At 51.2% G+C, this 20,785-nt stretch overlaps 4 protein-coding genes across 4 annotated transcripts; 1 reads left to right on the forward strand and 3 right to left on the reverse strand.

The window, feature by feature from the left end:
• Positions 1 to 10,291: 10,291 nt before the first annotated feature.
• On the reverse strand, positions 10,292 to 10,622 carry CGGC5_v016987 (uncharacterized protein; the record flags this gene model as incomplete). The annotated part of the gene is made up of 2 exons (XM_066153677.1): positions 10,292 to 10,520; positions 10,594 to 10,622. 2 exons carry the CDS (start codon positions 10,620 to 10,622, stop codon positions 10,292 to 10,294), a joined length of 258 nt encoding a protein of 85 aa, XP_066006816.1.
• A 461-nt stretch (positions 10,623 to 11,083) lies between these two features.
• On the reverse strand, positions 11,084 to 11,480 carry CGGC5_v016988 (uncharacterized protein; the record flags this gene model as incomplete). Its single annotated transcript, XM_066153678.1, has 3 exons — positions 11,084 to 11,263; positions 11,321 to 11,368; positions 11,451 to 11,480. The coding sequence occupies 3 exons, from the start codon at positions 11,478 to 11,480 to the stop codon at positions 11,084 to 11,086; spliced, it is 258 nt and encodes an 85-aa protein (XP_066006782.1).
• Positions 11,481 to 13,267: 1,787 nt separating this feature from the next.
• On the forward strand, positions 13,268 to 15,790 carry TRA1-8 (putative AC transposase; the record flags this gene model as incomplete). Its single annotated transcript, XM_066153679.1, has 2 exons — positions 13,268 to 13,635; positions 13,693 to 15,790. The coding sequence occupies 2 exons, from the start codon at positions 13,268 to 13,270 to the stop codon at positions 15,788 to 15,790; spliced, it is 2,466 nt and encodes an 821-aa protein (XP_066007009.1).
• Positions 15,791 to 15,891: 101 nt separating this feature from the next.
• Positions 15,892 to 18,992, reverse strand: SHL2-1 (putative RNA-dependent RNA polymerase SHL2; the record flags this gene model as incomplete). The annotated part of the gene is made up of 2 exons (XM_066153680.1): positions 15,892 to 18,014; positions 18,101 to 18,992. 2 exons carry the CDS (start codon positions 18,990 to 18,992, stop codon positions 15,892 to 15,894), a joined length of 3,015 nt encoding a protein of 1,004 aa, XP_066006860.1.
• Between the last annotated feature and the right edge of the window lie 1,793 nt (positions 18,993 to 20,785).

Here is a 20,785-nt window from a genome sequence, read left to right on the forward strand (position 1 = left end):
TCTGGCCTCTGAGGAGTCTGCTGGCTGGGTAGATAGTGTAAAGACCTTTAGGAACCATTCCAAAGCAGTAGCGTCTAAAGTCCACCCATTTTCTATGGCTTTAAACCTTCAGAATTCATGTAGCTTCAGATCGCTGGAAATTTCTTCCCCTGTATATAACAAGTGGAGGCAATACCTAGCCAGCCACAGAGATACATTCAACAAGAGATATCTACGATCGGGATCCAGGTTGCTTCTTTCAAATAAAATAAGTTTCTAATAACCTAAGAACGAGGTAGTTTGATTCAAGGCCTTCTAGAATACTAGTCTTATCTACATTGTATTGGTTAGAGGGTTTAATAGCTATGATCTTAGGGATAGTAAGGTGCTTAAACTATATAAACTAGCTAACACTTAAAAATATCGGAAATAGTGTGAAGTTATGTCTAGGAGATAGGGTTTATTTACCCTAGCTATCAAAGTGTTCCTCAATTAGATAAACCTCTCCTCAACACCTTTCAAGGTTGCCTTTCGTGGCGAATATCTCTCAAGGTCATCATGGCCAATTTGACAAATACGATATCAGATTACACCCAATCTAACAGATTGACACTGTCACGGTCTATGGACCGATATGAAGCTTCGGCTAGACCCTCAGCTATGGAATACTTTGGAAGGTTACAGAATATCGTGGAAGGTTATGAGAACCTTGTCGGCCCTTACTCAATGGAAGCTTCTGGAAGAAGACTCACATGTATTTAAAGATGAGAAGGGCACCACTCTTTCCCAGAATGGTTCTTCTTTCCTCCAGCTTGGAATGCTCGTAGTAGTAGGCTAGACCAATGGCACCGACCTTGTCCTAGTGTTACGACCCGACAGGCATGACACGTTGGAACAGCCCCGCCTGGCATCTCGGCGGCTAACGCAGAACATATGTACGCAGTAACACAGGTGTAACCAGGAACCATCGGGAAAGGAAGAACTATGGTACAGGTCACGTGACTTCGGGAACAGCACGGATACAGGGCAAAGATGGATATGTTGGATATGTCCGCTATCCCAGCTATCCATGGATATGTTGGATAGCACGGATATCCTACATAGCCACCACAAGAGATACTGTGCAGAACTTGTATATAGTATGACCTGAGCCTGGCTCATGGTCAGACTTCCATAGCTCTTCAGCAATCAACTTAGTATTCATCCTCACGGATACTCTCAGCTTACCTTCACTGCGAATTACTTGTTGAGCCTAAGACTGATCACCTTAGCCTCTGACGATCGATCTACTATCAGCCTACGACCTACTACCCAGACCACGACCTAAGTGTACTGTTATTACGTCTCAATCCCCAGCTTCTGTTAGCAGACCCTACTGTCGGATAGCTGACCGTAACACCTAGACCCTTACAGACACAGTCGTCCCTATAGTTCTTGCAGCAAGCCTACTAATCTATAGCACCGTTATATAGGAAATTACGTTAAGATAGAACTTATTTAACTAACGTCCGTCACCATAATTGCTTCAGCCGACAAAGAACCCGGATCTCAGCCATGGGCGCCGGTGTCAAGCTTACCACCACGATGAGCCGCGAATGTGTCGGGAAAACCTCAGCTGCTAGATAAGCTCCCCCTCATTGGCTTATCTATGGAAGAGCGGACGGGACCCCGAGTTTTTCAATGGGTATGGTAGTATGTTGCATCGAACAGCTCCCCATCGATACCGTAAGCACTCCGCATGGGACCTCTTCCGTCTTCCATGCGAGATACGCGACCCAATCCACACTCTGGCGACGCCGCAGCGCGAATAGCGAATCAGAAATGTGGCCAAGTTCGACCGCACCAACTTTGCTGCTGCCATCGACGATCCCACGGGCTACTACTTTCCTCTCAGCAAAGGCCTCGCATTAATGAGGGTCTGCAAAGCCATCCGTCAAGAAGCACTGCCGCCAGCACATTGCACAACGGCTTTTCGACTAGACGATATTGACGACTTGGTTAAGCTGCCCATGTCGATTGGGGCAGTCGGCCGCACCAACATCCGCTGGGAGAAGTTGTGTGGTAGAGTCGCTCCGATTTGGACGAGAATTTTGCGGCATGTTCAGGTAGAGAGACAGTGTCTGCAGTAGAGCCAAGGCTTCATGCGCACAAGTGCGTGGAGTTGCTTCGGAAATGCCCAAAGCTTGAAGTCGTTCGCCTGAAAATTGACGAACCTACTCGAAGAATCATACTTTTGAAATATCGAATCCAGCCAGCATGGATATGCTACTTGACCGTTTTGCATCAGGCAAGAACACGAACGACGGCAAAAGCGAAGCGCATAAATATATTGGCAAGTAGCCACAATATTGGAAGCACCCTGTGCACGTAGCATGGGATGCTGCGAGACGGAAGTCGGCCGGGCCGGACCCGAGGCCCGAATGCCGGCCCGAATCCCGTCTTTACGTAAGGGATCGGCCACACCACTTTGTAGCAAGGCGCGCCCGGCGCTCGTAGCTAGATTAATCAAGCCACTTCACGCAGATGCGGAGTAATGAGACTAACCCGGTCTTCCCGTCCATCCGGGTCGCTTTCCGCTCAGGACTTACTGTAATTGTGACCCACCACAAGCGTGCTGACACCCCAGCCTGTCCGCTCTCCAATAGGAATTGCCTTTCGATCGTTGAAGCATGTCTCCGGCACAAATTCGGTTATACCCCGCACAAATCTGGGCATAACTGGCGCGGAAACGCCTTGAGCCGACAAATGGTTGTTGCGTGACGGAAACGCCCATAAAGGGAAGATCTATTGGAATGGGCTGGCCAAGGCCAGCCCGGCTATATACGGGGGGCGGAGCGGGCGTACCATACTCCGAGCCGGGATCTCGGCTCGCAGTTGTAGAATAACTGAGGGGCAAACGGAGGTACGTTCAGAGACCCGAAACGCCAACCGATATTGCAAAACATGAATGGACGTGTAAATCTCTGTCAATGATAGCTCAAGACGACCTATTCGCTGTGATCGCGGGATTTCAACTCGAGCTGACCGATTTTCTCCAAGTTGATTGAAGATTCCTTTTTACTTACCTCCAAGCCATTTCTTGAGTTTCCCACGCACTCCGTCCCCCGCCTTAACGTCGTTCGTCGCAGCCTGCGATCCGTTGAATAATTCGTCATTAGGGGTATATCTTGGCGGGGCCTGACCCTCTCCTTGCATCACAGCGGGGCTTTTCGGCACACGAGCGACGTTTCCCGCACCTCCACGTCCTACGTGGAACCTGCGCACCGACAAAGACTTCGGATTTCGGTCCGTCATTGCTGGATAACTGGAGATTAGATGAAGTTGAAGGTGTGCTCTGTGTTGTGGCTTGACTAAAAGGGCTGATAATTGACTTGAGCGTATAGTGCCGGATCTGGATAGGGTATGATGGCTATAGGACTGTTTTTGCCGAAGCTATTGCTTCTGATTGTAGTTGATTGGCATGATCGATATTGAACGCCTGCATCAGACTATCAATTTATATGGTCATACGTATAGGCTTTCGAAAAATCGGTAGGTTACCCCAGAATGCCTCTGGCCCCTGTCGGAATGCCAAGCTTGGAGTCGAATTCGACGGGTTGGAAACTTGACGAGGTTGCCTTCTTGATTCAGATATAACTAACATCAATAACCGGCTATTCCCCCGTATTTGATCGGCGGTTTGAGCCTCGATTTGGATCGGTTATGAACTCGTAACGCATGCAAACTCATGATTACTCAGTTGTGTGATGTTACACAAGCAAGCTTTCGAGCACGCGGACCAATCGGCCGTCGTTGGACGCAAGCCAGGGGATGATAGTTTCTACTTGCCGCCAGCGTGTAGGCCCGTAAACAAAATCACTTATTCGAATGACCCAATGTTAGAAAGGACGTCGCCTCGGGTCAGCTACTGTGATATTGTTGCGCGACCAAGAACCTGGAAATCCCACAAAAGGAGCTTTGCGTCCGCACGTCTCTTGTGGCAATGGCGTGTGCTGTTTCATGTTGAAGTACGACATCAGCGCTTTAGATGGTCGCTTAGGTAGGGTAGGTTCAGATTCGGACTGGGTCGCTTCCAAGACTCGCACCCGGCGGGGAGGTCTTTTGGAGTGGTTGACAGCACTTCATTATTGCCCCTCTTGAACTTCACATTATCATTCCTTTCTAACTCTGATGAGAACGATCGGCGCGACATCACGGCAAGCTTGTAGTCGAAAAGTACATCTGGAGGGAACTTCGACGTGTGATGAGTGATATCTAATTGAGTTTTGTTACGCCATCATCATCGCTGTTCTACAGGGCGGTGATACGACTGATGATCTTCATATAACGACTCACATCTGTTACTCGCGGAGGCGTCCGTACTTCCCATAGCAAGTCACGAGTCCATGTGACTTACTCTCAATTGACATTTCAAGGCAGTTACGACGAAGTTCGCATGGCAATGAAGCAGTGTTTTGACGAAAATCGTCCCAGACGCAGTGCGACCTTGGCAAACGTCGGACAGTCACAGCTATTAACATCAAGCATGCTCTCAAACTCCAAGGGGGCAGCCTCTACGACTACGACTTGCAACCTCTTGGCGAGAGGTTTGCCCGTTGATGCTGTTCCTTTTGTGCCTTGTGATGAAGTAGACTCCGTGCATTGGAACTTCAAGAACATGATACATATGCGTGTAGGAAATCCATGACAGCGGCAAGGAACATGCACGATCGAGAATAAGCTAGAATGATCCATTCGCACTCGCAATCCTCAATGAAATGCCTGGGCCAGACAGTCTGCGATCGAATCATCCGCATAAATCAACAAAATGCAACATTCCTGTGCAGTCAATAGCTAAACCCCCTCACACTTATAACGTCAGGCGGTTAAATCATGACTTTTTCAGTTCAACGTAGTGGCTGAGGACCTTCAAGACTAGACAACGGCTGGTGACGTGCCTTAGGGTGAAGAATGGTTGGCCCGAAAGCCCTTAAGCCAAATTTGACGCATCTGGGATGGATGCTTGTTGACGCGAAGTCCGTTATTAAACTTGCGGAATAGTGCTCTGTGAGCAGAGATGAACCTCGGCCAGCTTTGCTCAATACCTGGTTGCTAAACCGTTGCTAGGTTAATCCAATGGCTACTACCGCTTCACTTCTTTGAAAAAAGAAATTGCAAGGCAAACACTATCAGGTTAATAATGACGTCAAAACGGACTTTCTCACCTTGCAATGGGCGTGACACCCTCAATGACGAGGTTCTTGAAGGGCCCGATTGCTACTCTTTGCTGATGGGTTCCTTTCGAGAAAAGTCTGCCCACCCCCGCAGGGGCGGCACCTGACCTTGACATCGAACATACGCCGATCTTTCTTTTCAGTGTCAGCGTTCTTTAAAGTAGCCGTAAACCGACATGGATTTGGTCGTAGTTCCTTGCCGTCGTTGACATCCCGAGCTATTAAGCTGACAGCTCATCCTATTGTAGTTAACATATAACTACGCTGGCCAGTACCACAACTGGTTTGGTCGTCATAATAACATAAGGGGCAGGCGTGAAAGAGAAGGGCTCTCATTTTTCCAAGTCAGGGTTTTCAGATTAGGGTGGTCTAAGTTTCCTTTTGGTTTCCTTTCCCCTTTCCTAGGGTGAGGGGCAACCTCATCGATATGATTGTATTCCCAACTAGCGGCAACAACCTTTGTCCAAGCGAGATATCAAGCTGTGATCACATGTTATTGTGAGCAGCCTAGCGGCCGTAAAACAACACGGAAGCTTGTGTCACAAGATCATCCTTTTCGTTACTTCTTGTGTTGTGCATTCGACATAACACTTATTGTCAAGAAATAGTCTCCATCCCGAAGGTTAGGAGACATAGCATCGAGAGTGCCGCATCAACGTATGGTCGTCCCCAAAAGGCCAGGATAGCTTGACAGTTCAGATCAAGTCCAGAGATGCAGTCGCGCTGTACCGAAAATCCCACTTTATGGTGCAATTGAGTGCCACGAACCTGCTCGTTGAAGATAACTATCCAGACTTCTGCCTTGCGCCCTATCACATGCTTGGTATCTTCCTCGTGTCTAGGTTTTTGTACCCGGCTGGAAAATATCTCAATTTTTGGCCGTTCTGCTCTGCGAATCTGCGACTGATTAATTCTCGGACGTCTGACGCGTGTCGTTTCCCACCACTTTCTAAAGATTCTAGCTTCGGCACGATCTGCCTGCTCAAATCAAGGAGGCTTCTGAGTCCCGCAAAGAAATCGCTTGTGCCATTCGTCCACGTCACCTTCCAGCCGCCTTCGGGGACGATAGACAGGCTTTCAACGTATGGACTTGATAAAAGGGGTCTTTGTGTTTTGGTAGCTCGCCTGAGCGATGTAAGTCAGTCGATAAGGCCGCTGTGATCCAACAGCACGACTTTGTCATGGCCGGGTTTGAGAAGCTTGCTCTGAAGGTCGCTAAAGTCAACTTTTGTAGTTGAAGTTATGACATCTTTCAATGTGTTCTTCGGGGGGAAACCTTTTTTTCCCGCTCTGTTTCTTGATGTTCGGTTCATGTTTCCGTTCTGAGCAGACTTGTGTCACTCTTAGGGTTGTGCTTCGTTCGCGGTTACCACTGCTGGGCTTTCGCCCAAGGGCGTTCTCGACCTCACTATCCTGTTGTGAAGCTTGCTGGAATCGTCGCGCACCTAGCCTTTTTTCCATTGCAACTGCTGCAGCGCCGCTTGTTTCCGTAGCAACTGCTCCAGTACTTCGCCTCTCTCGACGGCTGCTCGTCCTTCCCAATGCCAGCCTCCTGCCAGGTTTTGAATGGCGGCATTACTGTCCTTCAAGCACTCTTTAAAGATGCACTGCTTGATTTTCTCCTCTGACTACCTCGCTTTCAGGTTGCGTATTTTTGTTCTTAATCCGAGTAACTTTTGCTGCTGTAGACATGTCTCGATGCCATATGTCAGCGTCTTCCTTTTGTTGCCCAAATCTTTCGACCTTTAGCTGAGTGTTCTCGCGGATGAGGTCCCTCGTGTGTTGCTTCCAGACCCCAAAAGGCTTCTGTGACTCATCATGACTGAGAGTGAGTGTATCGTTGTTTTACTTATACCAATCGATTATCCGTTACCCAATCGCTCTTTCTCCGGGTCTGGTTTCTTACGTCGCCTGATCCGCCTGTATATCTTCCCTTTCTATCAACTTCAGGCTCGCCCTGCTGTATTGCTTTTACAAATTCTAGCGGTTAGGAAACTACGGTCTTTTCAAAACTTGATGGCGTGACTCTCGATACGTTGAGCGGATTGGAGATTGCGCCTGGTATTCTAGCGATTCCGCCTGTTTAGACAGGCAGGCCACCGATGTGTTTCGATGCAAACGCAATGAGATGTCCAATCTGCTTTCTGATGTTCAGGATGTGGTTGAGGGGCGCATTCCTCAATACGTCTATATTATCAGGATGTCTTTCCGACAGCAGCGTAACATTGTTCTTCGACGGAGCCTAGCTGCTTGCCACTGCAATCGATTTCTGAGCACGTGCCAACACCTGTGATATCGAACGAGCTCGTTCAAGACCACTAGCTTGACCTGAGAGTTCAGACTCCGGTCTGTGTTCATGTTGGGAGCGCTATTCCAAATGGCTCTTGTCAACGTGCTCGCCACTCCTGACTTTTGCTGAAAGCTTTGACGCCAAGTTGGCAAATCGATTGCTGAGTTGGGTTTCCACTGTTTTCCGCTTGCGGGCTTCCTCTTCTCTGCTCGCTAGCAGGTTCTTCCACTGATCGACTTTTCTGTGTAGGGCTATTATTGCCCTTGTCGTGATTCTGCCGCCTCTTGGTGTTTTACTGTGTAACATTGCCTGAACTCCTGCAAGACCATGAGCCAATGTCGTTTGAGTTTCTATGACAGTGTGGTCTTCTCGTCCATCACGTTGCTCTTCGTCTTTCAGCTCCCATTTAGATGCCAAGACTCTATGCTTATCTATTTCCATACGCGAGCCTTTTGCGTGCGCTCAACATTCCTGCCGTAAGTCGTCTTGCTTCTCCTTTCATTCCGTTTCTGTGCCTTCACATATTGCTAATATGGCCTAGAGGTTTCCGAGATTATTAGCCAGCTTTTGTCGTTCATTCGCCTGGACGTCATTCTGGGCCAAATGTTCTTTTCCTACGCGCATTTAGAGATTTCCTCTTCTTCCGATTCCCGCTTCCCTGCTATCTCCTGGAGTTCTTTGACTTATGTTCGTAGACCTTGGACGCTTTCCTTGACCGCGCTACTTTCGGCCTGCCTAATAGCACTTGTTTCGTTGGCGCCCTCCAAGTTCCCGCTCAGTACCTTGACTCGAGTTTGGAACATTGCCTGACCTTTAAAAGCTGCATCTTTACGTCATGAAATTTGCTAGAAACTGTCGTTTAAATCTACCTATGAGAGATTACAGGCTTTAACTTGCTTTCTCAATCGAGTGACCTCTTCACCAGTCCTCTGCTGAATTTCTACGAGGCTGCCGTCTTTGAGTAATCATTATTCCAACGAATGTAGCCGCGAGCCAAGGTCAGAGGGCCTCTTGTTTGTGCATCTTCGGTCTTCTTCATCTTTGGCCTGCTCTATGCGGTCCCTACATGCTGCAGCCTGTGTGATTTGCTTCTCCATCTGGTTTATCCCTTGGCCAAAACCTGCGAGCTCCGTCAAGGCCTTCTCTCGAGGCTTGAATAAGTCCTTAGTCTCGTATTCAAATAATATCAACTCCTCAGAAGTGCGAAAAAGATCGTCAATCTTTTCCTGGGTCGCTTCCAGTTGGGCTGCTTGTTGCTCTACCTTGGTTCGGTATAAGCTTAGTTGGTTCTTGGGGTCTAGGGTTGCCGCTTCCGTTTTCGATTGGTGCTCATTGAAGATGCCAAATCGAATTTTGATATTTCGGCCGGCCACAAGCCCCTCAGCAATGTCGAGAGCCTTCCGCTTTTCCAAAATAGCTAGGTCTGACCTCTCAGGGCTCTCAGTGAGGTACCCAAGATCAGTTGAGAGTTTTGCTGCTCGTGTTTCAATGCTACCCATGTCGTACCGCAGTCTAAGGATATCCCTCCCCAGCTCATACATATAATGCTTGTCAGCGCTGGACTCTAGCCGAAGGGGCGATATCCTATGCTCTGATTCAACACATACGCCTCTATTCATGGTGGAGTTTCTACTAGCACAATCTCAACCTATGCTTATCGTGGTTCAGTGCTTGTATTTTTGGTGGGTGACTACTAGCCTCTTCACATCAGCAACTGATAGTGCTGCTGAGAAGCTATAGCTTTTTTTCCCCGGTGGTCTCGGTGCGCTGTCTGTTGGTTCTTGTTAAGTGGGTGTCAACGTCAAGACTTGTAGCGTTGCAGTGCTGGGATCTTTGGTCAGTTGGCGCCGCCCGCTGGTTGCTTCTGGATAAGGCTGTCCACTCGCGTCGAAACCCAACATTGGCTGTTTGAGGGTTCGGTGATTATCCCCAGGAACGGCTGGGAGGTAGAAAACTTTGTCTTAGATTCAGGCTGATGGAACGCGATCTCATTTCTTTTGCGATCTTGCCGTGTATCTGAGCCTCCACTGCTGAAGCCCGGGTCCGGTCTCTGAGCCTTTTCGAGAACCTGAGGGGCTTGGCTCTGTTGGCCATCTGCAAGGGGACAACAGTACATATTGGATCTTGAAACGGAATGCCGTCAACCGGTGTTGGTCGTCGAAATCTCCTGCGGTTCGCCCATAGGGACTGGTGCTTTGTTCGTTTTGCGGCTCTCATCTCCTGCGGGCCGCGAAAGAAGTTGGCGACATACTTTCTTGGCCGTCTCATTTGGAATGTGCTGTGTATCTAGGAGATTTCTGGGATGATCCAATTTCAATGGTGGCATCTCGTCTGAGACAAGAAACCCCAAAAGCTTTATTGGACTGGAAATGACATTGTTGATATCTCCTGGAAACCAGTTGTACTCTGTTCAGAGTTTCTTCATGACCGTATCTGACAGATAATGAGTCAGCACTGTGAGGCAAATGAAGAAACGGTCCGCTGCATTTTCCCTCGTCGCGAATCTTTTCCGCGGGCATTATCAAAGAGAAGACGTCCTGTGGGGTTTAGAGCCTCTTGATGAGTGATATTGGCATAAAATGCAGCATCTTCCCTCTCCCAGGCAGCTTCCTAGCAGTTCTTCAGCACCTCGCACATCACCCTGTGCCACCGACAACGGTCGCCGATGGTTAGAACGTGGTTCAAGGTGTGGTCGGCCGACTGACAGATGGTCGAAGCTCAATGTTGATGCGCGTGCGCTACAGCGCCATCTTGTGCACCCTGGCCGCCATTCGGCTAGCCTCGTATCTATTGCGCTACTCATTTCCGTCTACAGAAACAAGGACATGGCGGATAGGCGGAAGACGTCGCAGACCGAGTCGGGAAGGCTTTCCGGCAGGTCCAGCATCGGCGGCCCACACAGTCTTCTTCTCTTGAGGATGATCGCTGTACCCGGAAGGCCTCCTCGGAAGGTGGCAAAGAGGATTGGTGCCATCTTGTTGCCTTCCTCGTGTTGGAAGCAATAGTTGCCCTCTTGCCCTCGTCGTGAGCTCCTGGTCCTAGCAATTCTTGGCTGAGCTGGGATGATCCTGTCTACAGCAAGAATGGACGGGCCGAAGCCGAGTCACTCACAGAAGTCGGGATACACCAGAGAATTTCATGTTCAATCGACGATTGATCATGACTGTATTTGTACCGTGAAAGAAGAAATAGTCTGTTGAGGTCGTAAGTACGTGTACAGTAATAATCTAGCCTCGTTTATGTCAATGGCGCTGCCTGAAGTCCCTCCGACGTTGCTTCGGCAATGATACCGCTTTCAGCTATAAATGACGGATAATACGTCAACTTCGGACCGGTCGATCCCTTCCTCCGTTATTCACTGTTGATCTAGACCATCCGAGAAATGGTGTGATGTCGTTGGTGCGCAGGTCCATCTGGTCGTAATAGCCTGAAGTCAGTCTCATCCCATCGAGTGCGAGTTTAACATTTGCCAAGATGAATCAATAACTAGAACATCATAACAATACTTTTCGTTAGCCAACTAATATTTCCTATTCCAAGGATTTTGGAGAAAAAGCGGGTTCATTTCTATTGGCGTCAACAAGTAAACCAGACCGTTGCCTCAAGCCAAGTATGTATATTTGTGAGAGGCGGCTTCGACACTGTAGACACTAGACCATACTTGCTCCATAGTCCAACATTGCATCAGTCCTAGCGTCGGCGCGGAAAAGACTCCAGGTCCGACACGCTTAAGAGCAGGAGCGGTTCGTTCACCGGCAGAAACAGGCAGAATCAATAAGAACTGTAGCGAAGCAGTCAGAGACCATTTAGCTTTGGGCGTTAACAAGGTGTGCATTACGTGCTGAATTCTACGTCCAGCCTCAAGACGTTTTTGAAAGAGCCCAGCCTTCCCAAGTCAACGATTGAACATAGATATTATAGTCCTAAAGAGAGCATATTGCCGACCCCGCGGTCATCGCGAGCCTTACCATCACCGTCCGGATGTCTGTTGAAAACATGTCTGCATGTCATGGACCAAAGCCCACAAGTTATCAGGCTACTCTTTGCCTTGCTTGTGAAGAAAAATGTTCCCTGAGCGCCGCCCTCATCGTCTCCGTTTCCTGAGTATATTTCTCATGGAGCTGTCCAATATTCTTTTGCTTTCCAGCCTTGCTCATGTCATCTGAGGCCTTGGGTCTTCTTCTGCGCTTATTCAGCACAAGCTTTGCCAGTGGACGCCGAGTTTGTTCCAACACCTGGGCCCTCTCAAAGTCAATCAACATGACTTCCTTGACCTCTGCGTTGAACAGCAAGTTCGGTGTTCGGACGTCTCTGTGCGCCACACCTCGTGAATGCGTCGCCTACAGTGAACGCATCGCTGCCCTTTCAATTTGTGCCTGTCCAACTCGGGCCGAATTGAGATCTTGCCCTCCCCACGACAGAGGGATCATGTGTACGATGTAGAACCGGTGGTCGTAGTAGTAGATCCGGTTCATTGGCCTGAGGTCGACCGCCCCGAGAAACGCCGGCATGTATGCCTAGGACAGGCTGCAAATGATCGTAGACAGCTGCTTCGTTCTCAACGTCCTGAATGAATGCTTGCACCGTGCCCTTGCTGACGAGCCTGTAGCCGTACTCAAGCAAGACCACCTTGAACAATACGCCGTATGAGCTGCCTCTTCCTAGTGGCGTGGTACCCCTATCCAGTGTCTGCTGAATCTGCTTCCTTAGATGACCGAGGAATTCTACCCGATCGATTACGTGACAGGCAGCTGTATGGTTTGGGCCCAGACGGCGACCGTAGGCGCCACTGCGCTGGTCGCCGTGCATCAACACGTTCGGGCACATTAAGTCGAGAGCACCTCTCCGCGCGAGTCCTCACAGGCACTTTTGGGTGCAATATGGCCTGTCTTGGTAGTTGCTCCCAGCTGCCCCGCTCCCTGGCTGACGCGCTAGAACGCGTTGACTGCGTCGAGTTCCCTGACCGCCCTGAATATTTGATATCGCTCGGCGTGTTCCTTGTCCCATAGGCGTGGCGAATTTGGCAAATCCCGTCTCCACTCGTCATCGGACGACTTCTCTGGATTCCGCCGCTCCCTCCTGGGCGGCTCATCTCTCCCATGATCCCGCTCGATCCGCCTGTTGACCCGAAGCGAGTAGGGTGATCGGTCAAATTCTTATATGTCGTTGGTTGGTTTCCCGGTGAGCTGTTCGGCGCCCACCGTTTATCGTCCGGATGTGATCGCAGTGTGGTCTCGATATCTTGTAATCATGTCTTCAAATTCTTCATGACGTCGTGCCGTTCATCCTGCCCACGCAGCTTTCGCTGGCCTGGCAGGCCGACAGCCACCAAACTGAAAGCCAAGTATTCAGCGCTGCCGCAAGTCCAATCTGACTTGCCAAGTTAACCAAGTCAACTAGTCAAAGTGATGCCATCGCCATCCCTCAAGTAATCAATCTCGCATCCCTCGATTGACTTGAAATACCTGATTGTTTCACTTCTGACCAATGAGAGGCCGTAGATCAGCTTGCGCCCTAGTTATTCGGTTATGCCCAGCCACTGAAACATGCCACTATTGCCAACCTCGCGATGACTACATATCTTGATGTGGTTTTTCGAACTGCCCTCAAAATACTAGTTTACAGCCAATCCCTTTGAAACTTTCAGAGGAGGTAGAAGGGATCACAGCGGTTCGAATGATATATAACTCATCCCGATTGCACACTTCTAGCGGGATTTGTTCATCATCTCACATCTTCTTCACCATTTTCAGCCATTTTTAATTTCACCGACTCCATACTCACGATGTCGACTGCTGCCATTGCTGCCAGCGCTTCTCACGCCAACGCGTATGAGATGTTAGGTACCCCGCGCCTCCGCATCTCGACGCAGATCGCGCAGGCTCTGCTTGTTACCCCACCTCTGAATTCCACGATCGACGACCTTCCTCACATCGTCGTAGGCAGTCGAGAGTTCGTTCTTGAGACGCAGTTATCGCGAAGGCGTGGCCGAGGGCGCTCTAGCTGGATTCGAGATCATGGCGAGTTCCTCGTCGAAGTTATTCAGAGCCGCGCCGGCGCGTCCTTTTGGAGCTGTCGACGATGCGACGCGAAGGGGTCTCCTCGTCTGTTTGGCGCTGCCGCCACCTCCGCTCCTCAAGAGCACTTACTTCGGTATGTATCTGTCAGCTTTCTTTCTATATAAGTCATATACTGACGAAGCTGAAGTAGCCATAAGGTCTGCAGGATCTCTGCTGTGTCAGATGAGGACTCTGACAGCAGTACTCTGCCCTCCTCGGCAGACACATCAGGCCCGCCTTCGTACAAACGACTTCGACCTAACAGTAACGTGCCGAGGGCCAAGATCACGACTCTGAGAGACCTCAGCGTTGCCTCCATCGTCTCTGCCGATCTCCCATTCGTCCACTTCGAGAACGCCTACGTGCAGCAGATGTTTCGGTACCATAACCCGGAGGTCGCTGGCGAGATCCCGTGGGGCCGGACGGCGATTCGGGACCGTCTCGATGACTTCTGCCGGCGTGGAGAGGCTCTCGTGAAGTCTGAGCTTCACTCTGCACTCTCAAAGATCCATCTATCATTCGATCTATGGTCATCACCAAATATTTACGCCTTTATGGCAGTCACTGGTCATTTCATCCATGCTGACGGCACAATACAGTCTCGTCTCTTAGCCTTCCCGCAGCATCACGGCAACCACAGCGGCCTCAGCCTCTCGGAGACCCTTATCGACGCCGTCGACCGTTATGAACTCCGGCCCCGCATCGGAGTAACGATCTCCGACAACGCTACGAACAACGACACCTGCCTCCGGGCCTTCTACCGGAGTATCTCGCCCGAGATGACGGATGCGGACGTCAAGGCCCGGCGAATGCGGTGCTACGGCCACATCCTCAACCTCGCCGCCCGGGCCTTCTTGTTTGGCGCTGACAAGGAGGTCCTAGAGGCTGAGTCGGACTTCTTCCGGCTCTGTGAGCGGTATGAGGACGATCTTGAGCTCTGGCGGAAGCTTGGCCCCGTGGGCCGGCTCCGGAATATCGTCAAGTTCGTCCGGGCATCTCCGCAACGGACGGAGCGGTACCGGAAGGCTGCGGCGGAGGTCGACGGAGACTCCGACTTCCGGATCTTCTCGGAGTCACGCCGGGAGGCACAGCTTATACTGAATAACGACACTCGATGGAATAGTACGTATCTTATGATCGAGAGGGCTGTGAAGAAGAAGACGGAGATTCAAGCCTTCCTATTAGCCAACAACGACGACGACGATGCCAGGCAGCACATCTCAGAGAAGGACCTACTCTCGAGTGAGGATTGGAAGGTTCTCGCTGAGATCGGGATGATCCTTGAGCCCTTCTACCTCCAGACGAAGCGGTGTGAGGGCTGGGGTATTAATGACGGGCATGGGCGACTCTGGGAGGTCACGTTGGGTATCGAGTACCTTCTCTCGCATCTCATCAACTGGAAGATCTACTACAACGCCAGTTTATCACCCAGTATAGATCACGGCGATGAGGGTGACTCTCAGCAGTCGCAGCAATCTCAGAAGCGTGCCAGGCGGGCCCGGCGCCGTCATCATAACCTTCAAGCCCTGCCCGATCATGTACACCAGGACTGGGCATCGCCAGCCTCTCAATCTGCCTCGAGATTCGAGTCTCTCAACGAGGAGTGGCAGACCTTCTTACGTAGCAGCGTTGAGCAGGCGTGGCAGAAGCTCTTCGATTATTATGATCTTCTCGGAGACTCGCCACTGTTCTCTGGTGCGATCATCCTGCACCCGTCATATGGTATTTCATACCTAAGAGATATATGGGGGCAAGAACACCAGGAGGGATGGGTTGAGAAGGCTCTGAAGACCCTCACAGAGTACTTCGATCAGTGGTATCGTCAACCCGGCGAGATATATCCGTCTAGCTGGCAAGCCGACATGCTTCCAGTTGATCCCGGCGCCGGGGACGGAGAAGATGTGCATTACCGGCAATGGGTTAACAGCTGGCGCCGCAAGACGCCGCCCCGGACGGATGAGCTTGATCTCTACCTCCGGCAGCCTCCGGAGACCACCTCCGATCCCGTTCGATGGTGGAGGGACCATTCGGAGACCTTCCCGGCGCTCTCGCGGCTTGCCCTCGACGTCTTCGCCGTGCCGGCGATGGCGGCAGACTGTGAGAGGGCTTTTAGTACTGCCAAGTTAACCCTCACTTCGCAGAGGCTCTCGATGGTGCCGGGTACTATAGAGACTCTCCAGCTAAGTAAGAACTGGATGAAGAGGGGGGTCTTGATGCCTTTGCAGAGCTTTACTCTGTTGCCGTCGTGATGTATATAACTTCACTTTTTCTTGATTAGTAAGGGTTTTGCACGTGTTTTTGTATGATGATTGACTTATTTTAATTGGCAATTCACCAAGTAGTCAAAGCCTCAAAAGAAAAGAGGCAATTTAGCAAGTTGGGGGGTCAAAATTGACTTGATTGGACTTGCGGTAGCGCTGCTCAGCCATAGGGCCTGCTCGTTGTTAACGTCGTTCATGCTGTAACAGAGACGTTCCTTGAATTTCGTGACGATTCCCAAGAATTTGGGCTGTATTTCAAAGGAAATACTGCGGGTAATCATTGTCGAAGCCGCCGAGGACTTGCCGACCTGTCGAGTGAGGTCTCCGAATGACGCCTCATCCTTCCTGAGAAACCCAGAAAGGTCCGGCCTTGTCGGGACATTGGCATTCTCAAAGTTAGACACAATGGCTGGCTCCCAACACACCCACGCCCTGCCTCCATCGTAATCGCCACCCGAAAGCTTATCGGCAAGCGCAACGTCTCCCTTCGCCGGAAACACGATGACGTTTTTCAGCGCGCGCAACTCCGGCTTAAACACGGCTTTGACTCGCTGAATATCGCTGACCAGATGTGCCGGGGACCGGGCCACGAGGACATCGCACCCGTGTAGCATGGAGTCCGAGAAGCCTTCAGTTCGAAATGTGGACGAGAAGCATACATGCACCTCGTTTTCTTCCAGAATGCCCCAGAAGTCGACTACCATGTATAAGTACGCCGAGTTAGGAATCCTTATGCTCATTTTCTTCGTCACATTTTCACACTTTTTGCTCTGGAGCTTCCACATCATGTCTTGCATGAACTTCTGTTTGGTTGGCTCGAAGCCGCCATCGCCGAGATAACTAAGCTGTTCTTCTTTCGACTCAGGAAGGCCAGCCAGGAACGGCACGCTGCTATGGGCCAAACGCTTCTTCCTGGCAGTTGAATTTTCATCCACCCATTTCCGGAACTGCAATGGATGCTTGATGGCATTTCTCAGAGCTTCAAGTTCGTCGCTGAGCTGACGTAGAACATTGTCTCCCACTACTTTTCTCATGATTTGTTTGTCTTTGGCACGGTCTTCGAGAATAGGAAGAAACTGAATATTGAGGTTTGCGGATCGAGGCTCTGCAACGAAGTCCTTGATTTCGAGGGTCCGGTGTTCCTGGTGGAGGAAGTCGCAATTCCATTTTCTTTGCGAGGGCCATGTCTCTATCCAAATATCGCTCCCGGTATCTTCAACGTCGATGATCCACATGCCTTTGGCAGAACCGAGACGACCCTGAATGGCGGAGGGTACGTCGCTCAATTCAAGGACGTCCCTGACTTTTCGGGCAAGAGAAAGCGACATGCGACCAACGCCATCGTTCATCACTTGTCCGATTGGTGATACGACATCTTTCTGCATATGTCGTATCTGATCTTGATCTAGGACAGCCACTGCGGTTGTTTTGCTGAGTCCAAGCTGGATGCGGGCGAACAGCTTAAGATAAAGCTGGTCTTCGTTGCGATCCAATTGCAGGAGCCAATCGAGCATCTCCCGAACCTCCAGCTTCTGGCGTGGCTCTCCAGAAACGTGCCTGGGCCAAGGAAACGGAGAACAAGCGGCAGCAAAGTCGCTCCCATCTTCAGCAAAATAAGTCAACGTTGTCTGAGAGATGGCCTTCGGCTGCGGACCAAGAAGCACGCTGGCCTGAGGTACCTTTCGCCCCGAATCTCTCGCATAAAAAGCCCGCCACTGCCTGCCGGCGAGACGATGCGAACAAGACGAAAGCCAGCGGATGACTTCTTCGGACTTGTCAGGATCGTTAATGGGAGCGGTCCATGAGCTCGGTGATGGGGTCGCCAGACTAAGAAATCGGTCAGGCCCGAAGCGACGGTACAGGCGGCATCCTTTGTCTAAAACGGCCGGTTTCATCACCAGAGAGAAGATGGGGCCAGAGCGGACATTCTTTGTTTGAACAAGAGAAGCCGCGAATGTGACGTGCTGCCGTTGGAGAGACTCGAAGCCTCGCAGACCTGCCGCCCAAGCATCAGGCGCAGGCCTCCCAGGAAAGACTTTCGTAGCAAATGAGGGGTGCTCCCGAAGGGCGCGGCACATGATGTCGTAGTCACTCCAGGTTTCATCACAGGACATGGCTAAGTTGTCAAGGACGACACCGCAGTGAAGCGCAATGCGAGTGACTTCCCAGGCAACAGCGAAAGGAGCCCGCGTGAGCCAGGACGGGAGTATTGCTGCAGCCGTTATCATCAATACAGAAGCTCAGGAGAAGACGTCTAACAGCAGAAGTAACGCCGTATGAAACTTCCGGAAGACTCACGCCAGGTAGCATCAAGTCGGGACTGCAAATCGACGACTGGCGCTGGTGTCTGTGGGGGCCCGAGAATCGGTTCGTACAAGCTTGGATCGTCGATGCCCGAAACCTCAGAGTAAGTGGTCAATACGCTCGGAGAGGCGTCGCCAGGGATAGTTACATTGCCGGGCGGATGGCCATGATCGCCCAAACGCACGCCGACTCCGAGCTCTCCTGAGGAGATATCGCAGCTGTGTGAGTGAGATGAGGATGGGGGAGTATGTTCTTGCTCAGGAACAGTCCTCTGAGCACCTGGGATTGGGATCTCTTTTGCGGGTGAGTCTACTGGGGTGTACTGCGCAGTGTCTGGCGGCGGGACGCATGTAGCGGTACAAGTGCTTTCTGGTATCAGCACGCACGTCGTCGTCGAGGGGTGAGAGACGGTCGCGCCGGCTGATGCGGGCTGAAAGGGGTTGGCAGATTGCGAAAAGCCAACTTCGTCGTCCACAGCGCTGGATGTGTCGCCGGTGGTCTCGGCTGCCCTTTTGAGTACGTTAATGAGCGTCAACTGCAATCGCAACAGCTCGCCTGGAGAATGGGCCTTCGGTGGTGTTGTTGTTGCAGCGATCATATCATGAGGGTGGCATGGGTGAATCCAGTCTTCGCTGATGGCAAGGGCCTCCCAGAGGAAGGATCGTAAGATCTTGTCGAGAACAAAGACGTTGCGATAGTAGTGATGTATTGCGTATTTCAGTATAGCGAGGCTGCGGGCAAATTTAGCATCACATTGAGCGCGGCTCGATACTAGAGAACCTGTCGACGTGGTGTCGGGAATCTCGATGCCGAGATTGTATTTGCTATTTAGTTCGCGAATGGTTGTAATGACTTTTTCCAGGATCGTATCGTTCTGCGGGGCCATGATGGATGGGCAAGGAAAGCGCAACCAGTGATTCTCTGACACTGTGACGAATAACTTGCTGGAACAATTGAATTCTTTGAACCGCGTATTCGTTCAGGAAAAGGAACCAGGGAGGCGCTGTCGAACGAGAGAAAGGTTGTGTAGCACAAGAAATCACAGATTTGATCACCTCAGTCACAATCGTCGGAGCGCACCGACAGGGACGGGAAAGAGACACGTCCCTTTGGCTAAAGCGCCATTCTAGCGTGCTTTTCCCGACGAGTGGAGCAATCCAGGCAGTTATGCTAGTATCTCAGACTCGTAAATCGCTTGGAAGGTTCTTGGCTCAGATCCCTGACGGTCTCCGGTAACTGCCAAGTCGCGCTAACAAGGGGATGGGACTATGAGCGGCTGCCAGCATCAGATGGCGCCAAGGGCTCCCTTAGGGCGACAGTGCCGTGGGGCACCACTCGAGATTCCTTAGCAGACCTATACAGCGGATCAGATTGAATCGCTGCCACCGCTTCGACAGGCGAGACACTCTTGATTATAGTGACTTTTTCCGGGATCGTATCAATCTGCACTCGTCGCAGTCAAAGCCCCGATGCTGAGACGGTGCAGGTTGTAGGATGCTCACCGCAGCAGCTTTTGTCGCGACGGCGATACGCCCAGCCGACTGGCGGAGAAAGCCTGCACTGTGGCCTGCGGGCCCACTGGGGGCTGGCGCCGGATGATAGAACGTCACCAATCAGGCCCTTCCTTGCCGCTGCCTGTACATCCTTAGCTTCCAGAGTGTTGGCCGCCTTGCAGGGGACTTTTCGCGGAACAGTCGCCATTTCCATAGTGTGCACCAAGGCCACTGGGTGTCCCCGCCGAGCGTGCAATGGCTTCCTACGGAGGCCCCGGAATATAGTCGAGGCGTTCGCTAGAAGAAATGGAGAGCTCGAGGCATCGGCATCAGGTACGGTGGCCGGAAAGCCTCGACACGCACTCGCCCTTGGACGGAGACATGGTGGTAAGTATTGTGGAACACTGACGCGCCCGCGATAAGCGGAACGACCATTCGCCAACTTCAGGTCCTGGGTGCCGTACCCTGGAAGGCTCCGCTTCATAAGTGGCTTACTCGATCAACATGCTCAGCAAAGATCTACGCAATGTGGCGAGCACTGCATGAAATGGCTGTGGATTGCTGGACTCCCGCATACATACTCTACGGACCCGACGGCTAAAGTTTCCGCCTGATGCTTCGAACGACACCACATCTGGTCAAACTTCCAATAGCGCCATTAGACGGCCATCGCTTTCGCAATCCCTCAGCTGCTCCTCTCTCCATTCGTCCCAACCCTGTTCTACTCCGAAAACCTGAAGTATGGCCTTTGCTAACGGTAATGCTGAGGTCCAATCATGCTCTAGTCCCAATCCCCAAAAGACTCGTCTCATCTTCTCATCCCCCATGCATTCCGCCAACTGTGGGCTCTTTCCCCGCAAAGCATCAGCAAGTGCGACGTCCTTCGCACTCAGCGACACTTGACCGCCACACAAGGCCCCCATATCCGCGGAAATGAGGGACAACGCGAATGCCTCTCGTCGCGGAACGACACGTGCCATTTGCCAGTCAACGATCCCAATGATGTTGTTCTGATCGTCGACTAGCAAGTGATCACCTTTGTCGTCAACATGCCTGAGAAAAAACGCATCATTGCCGTCGGCCAATGTGCTCGCGTTCTTCTTGAGGAATCGATACACTAGAAAGGCCTCAACCGGAAATTGTGGGTACAGCTGACCGTCAACAATCAGCGCGAGATACTGTTCAG

The sequence above is a fragment of the Colletotrichum fructicola genome (assembly GCF_000319635.2).
Source record: "Colletotrichum fructicola Nara gc5 chromosome Unknown KSG_Nara_v1_contig11, whole genome shotgun sequence".
Classification (NCBI taxonomy): domain Eukaryota; kingdom Fungi; phylum Ascomycota; class Sordariomycetes; order Glomerellales; family Glomerellaceae; genus Colletotrichum; species Colletotrichum fructicola.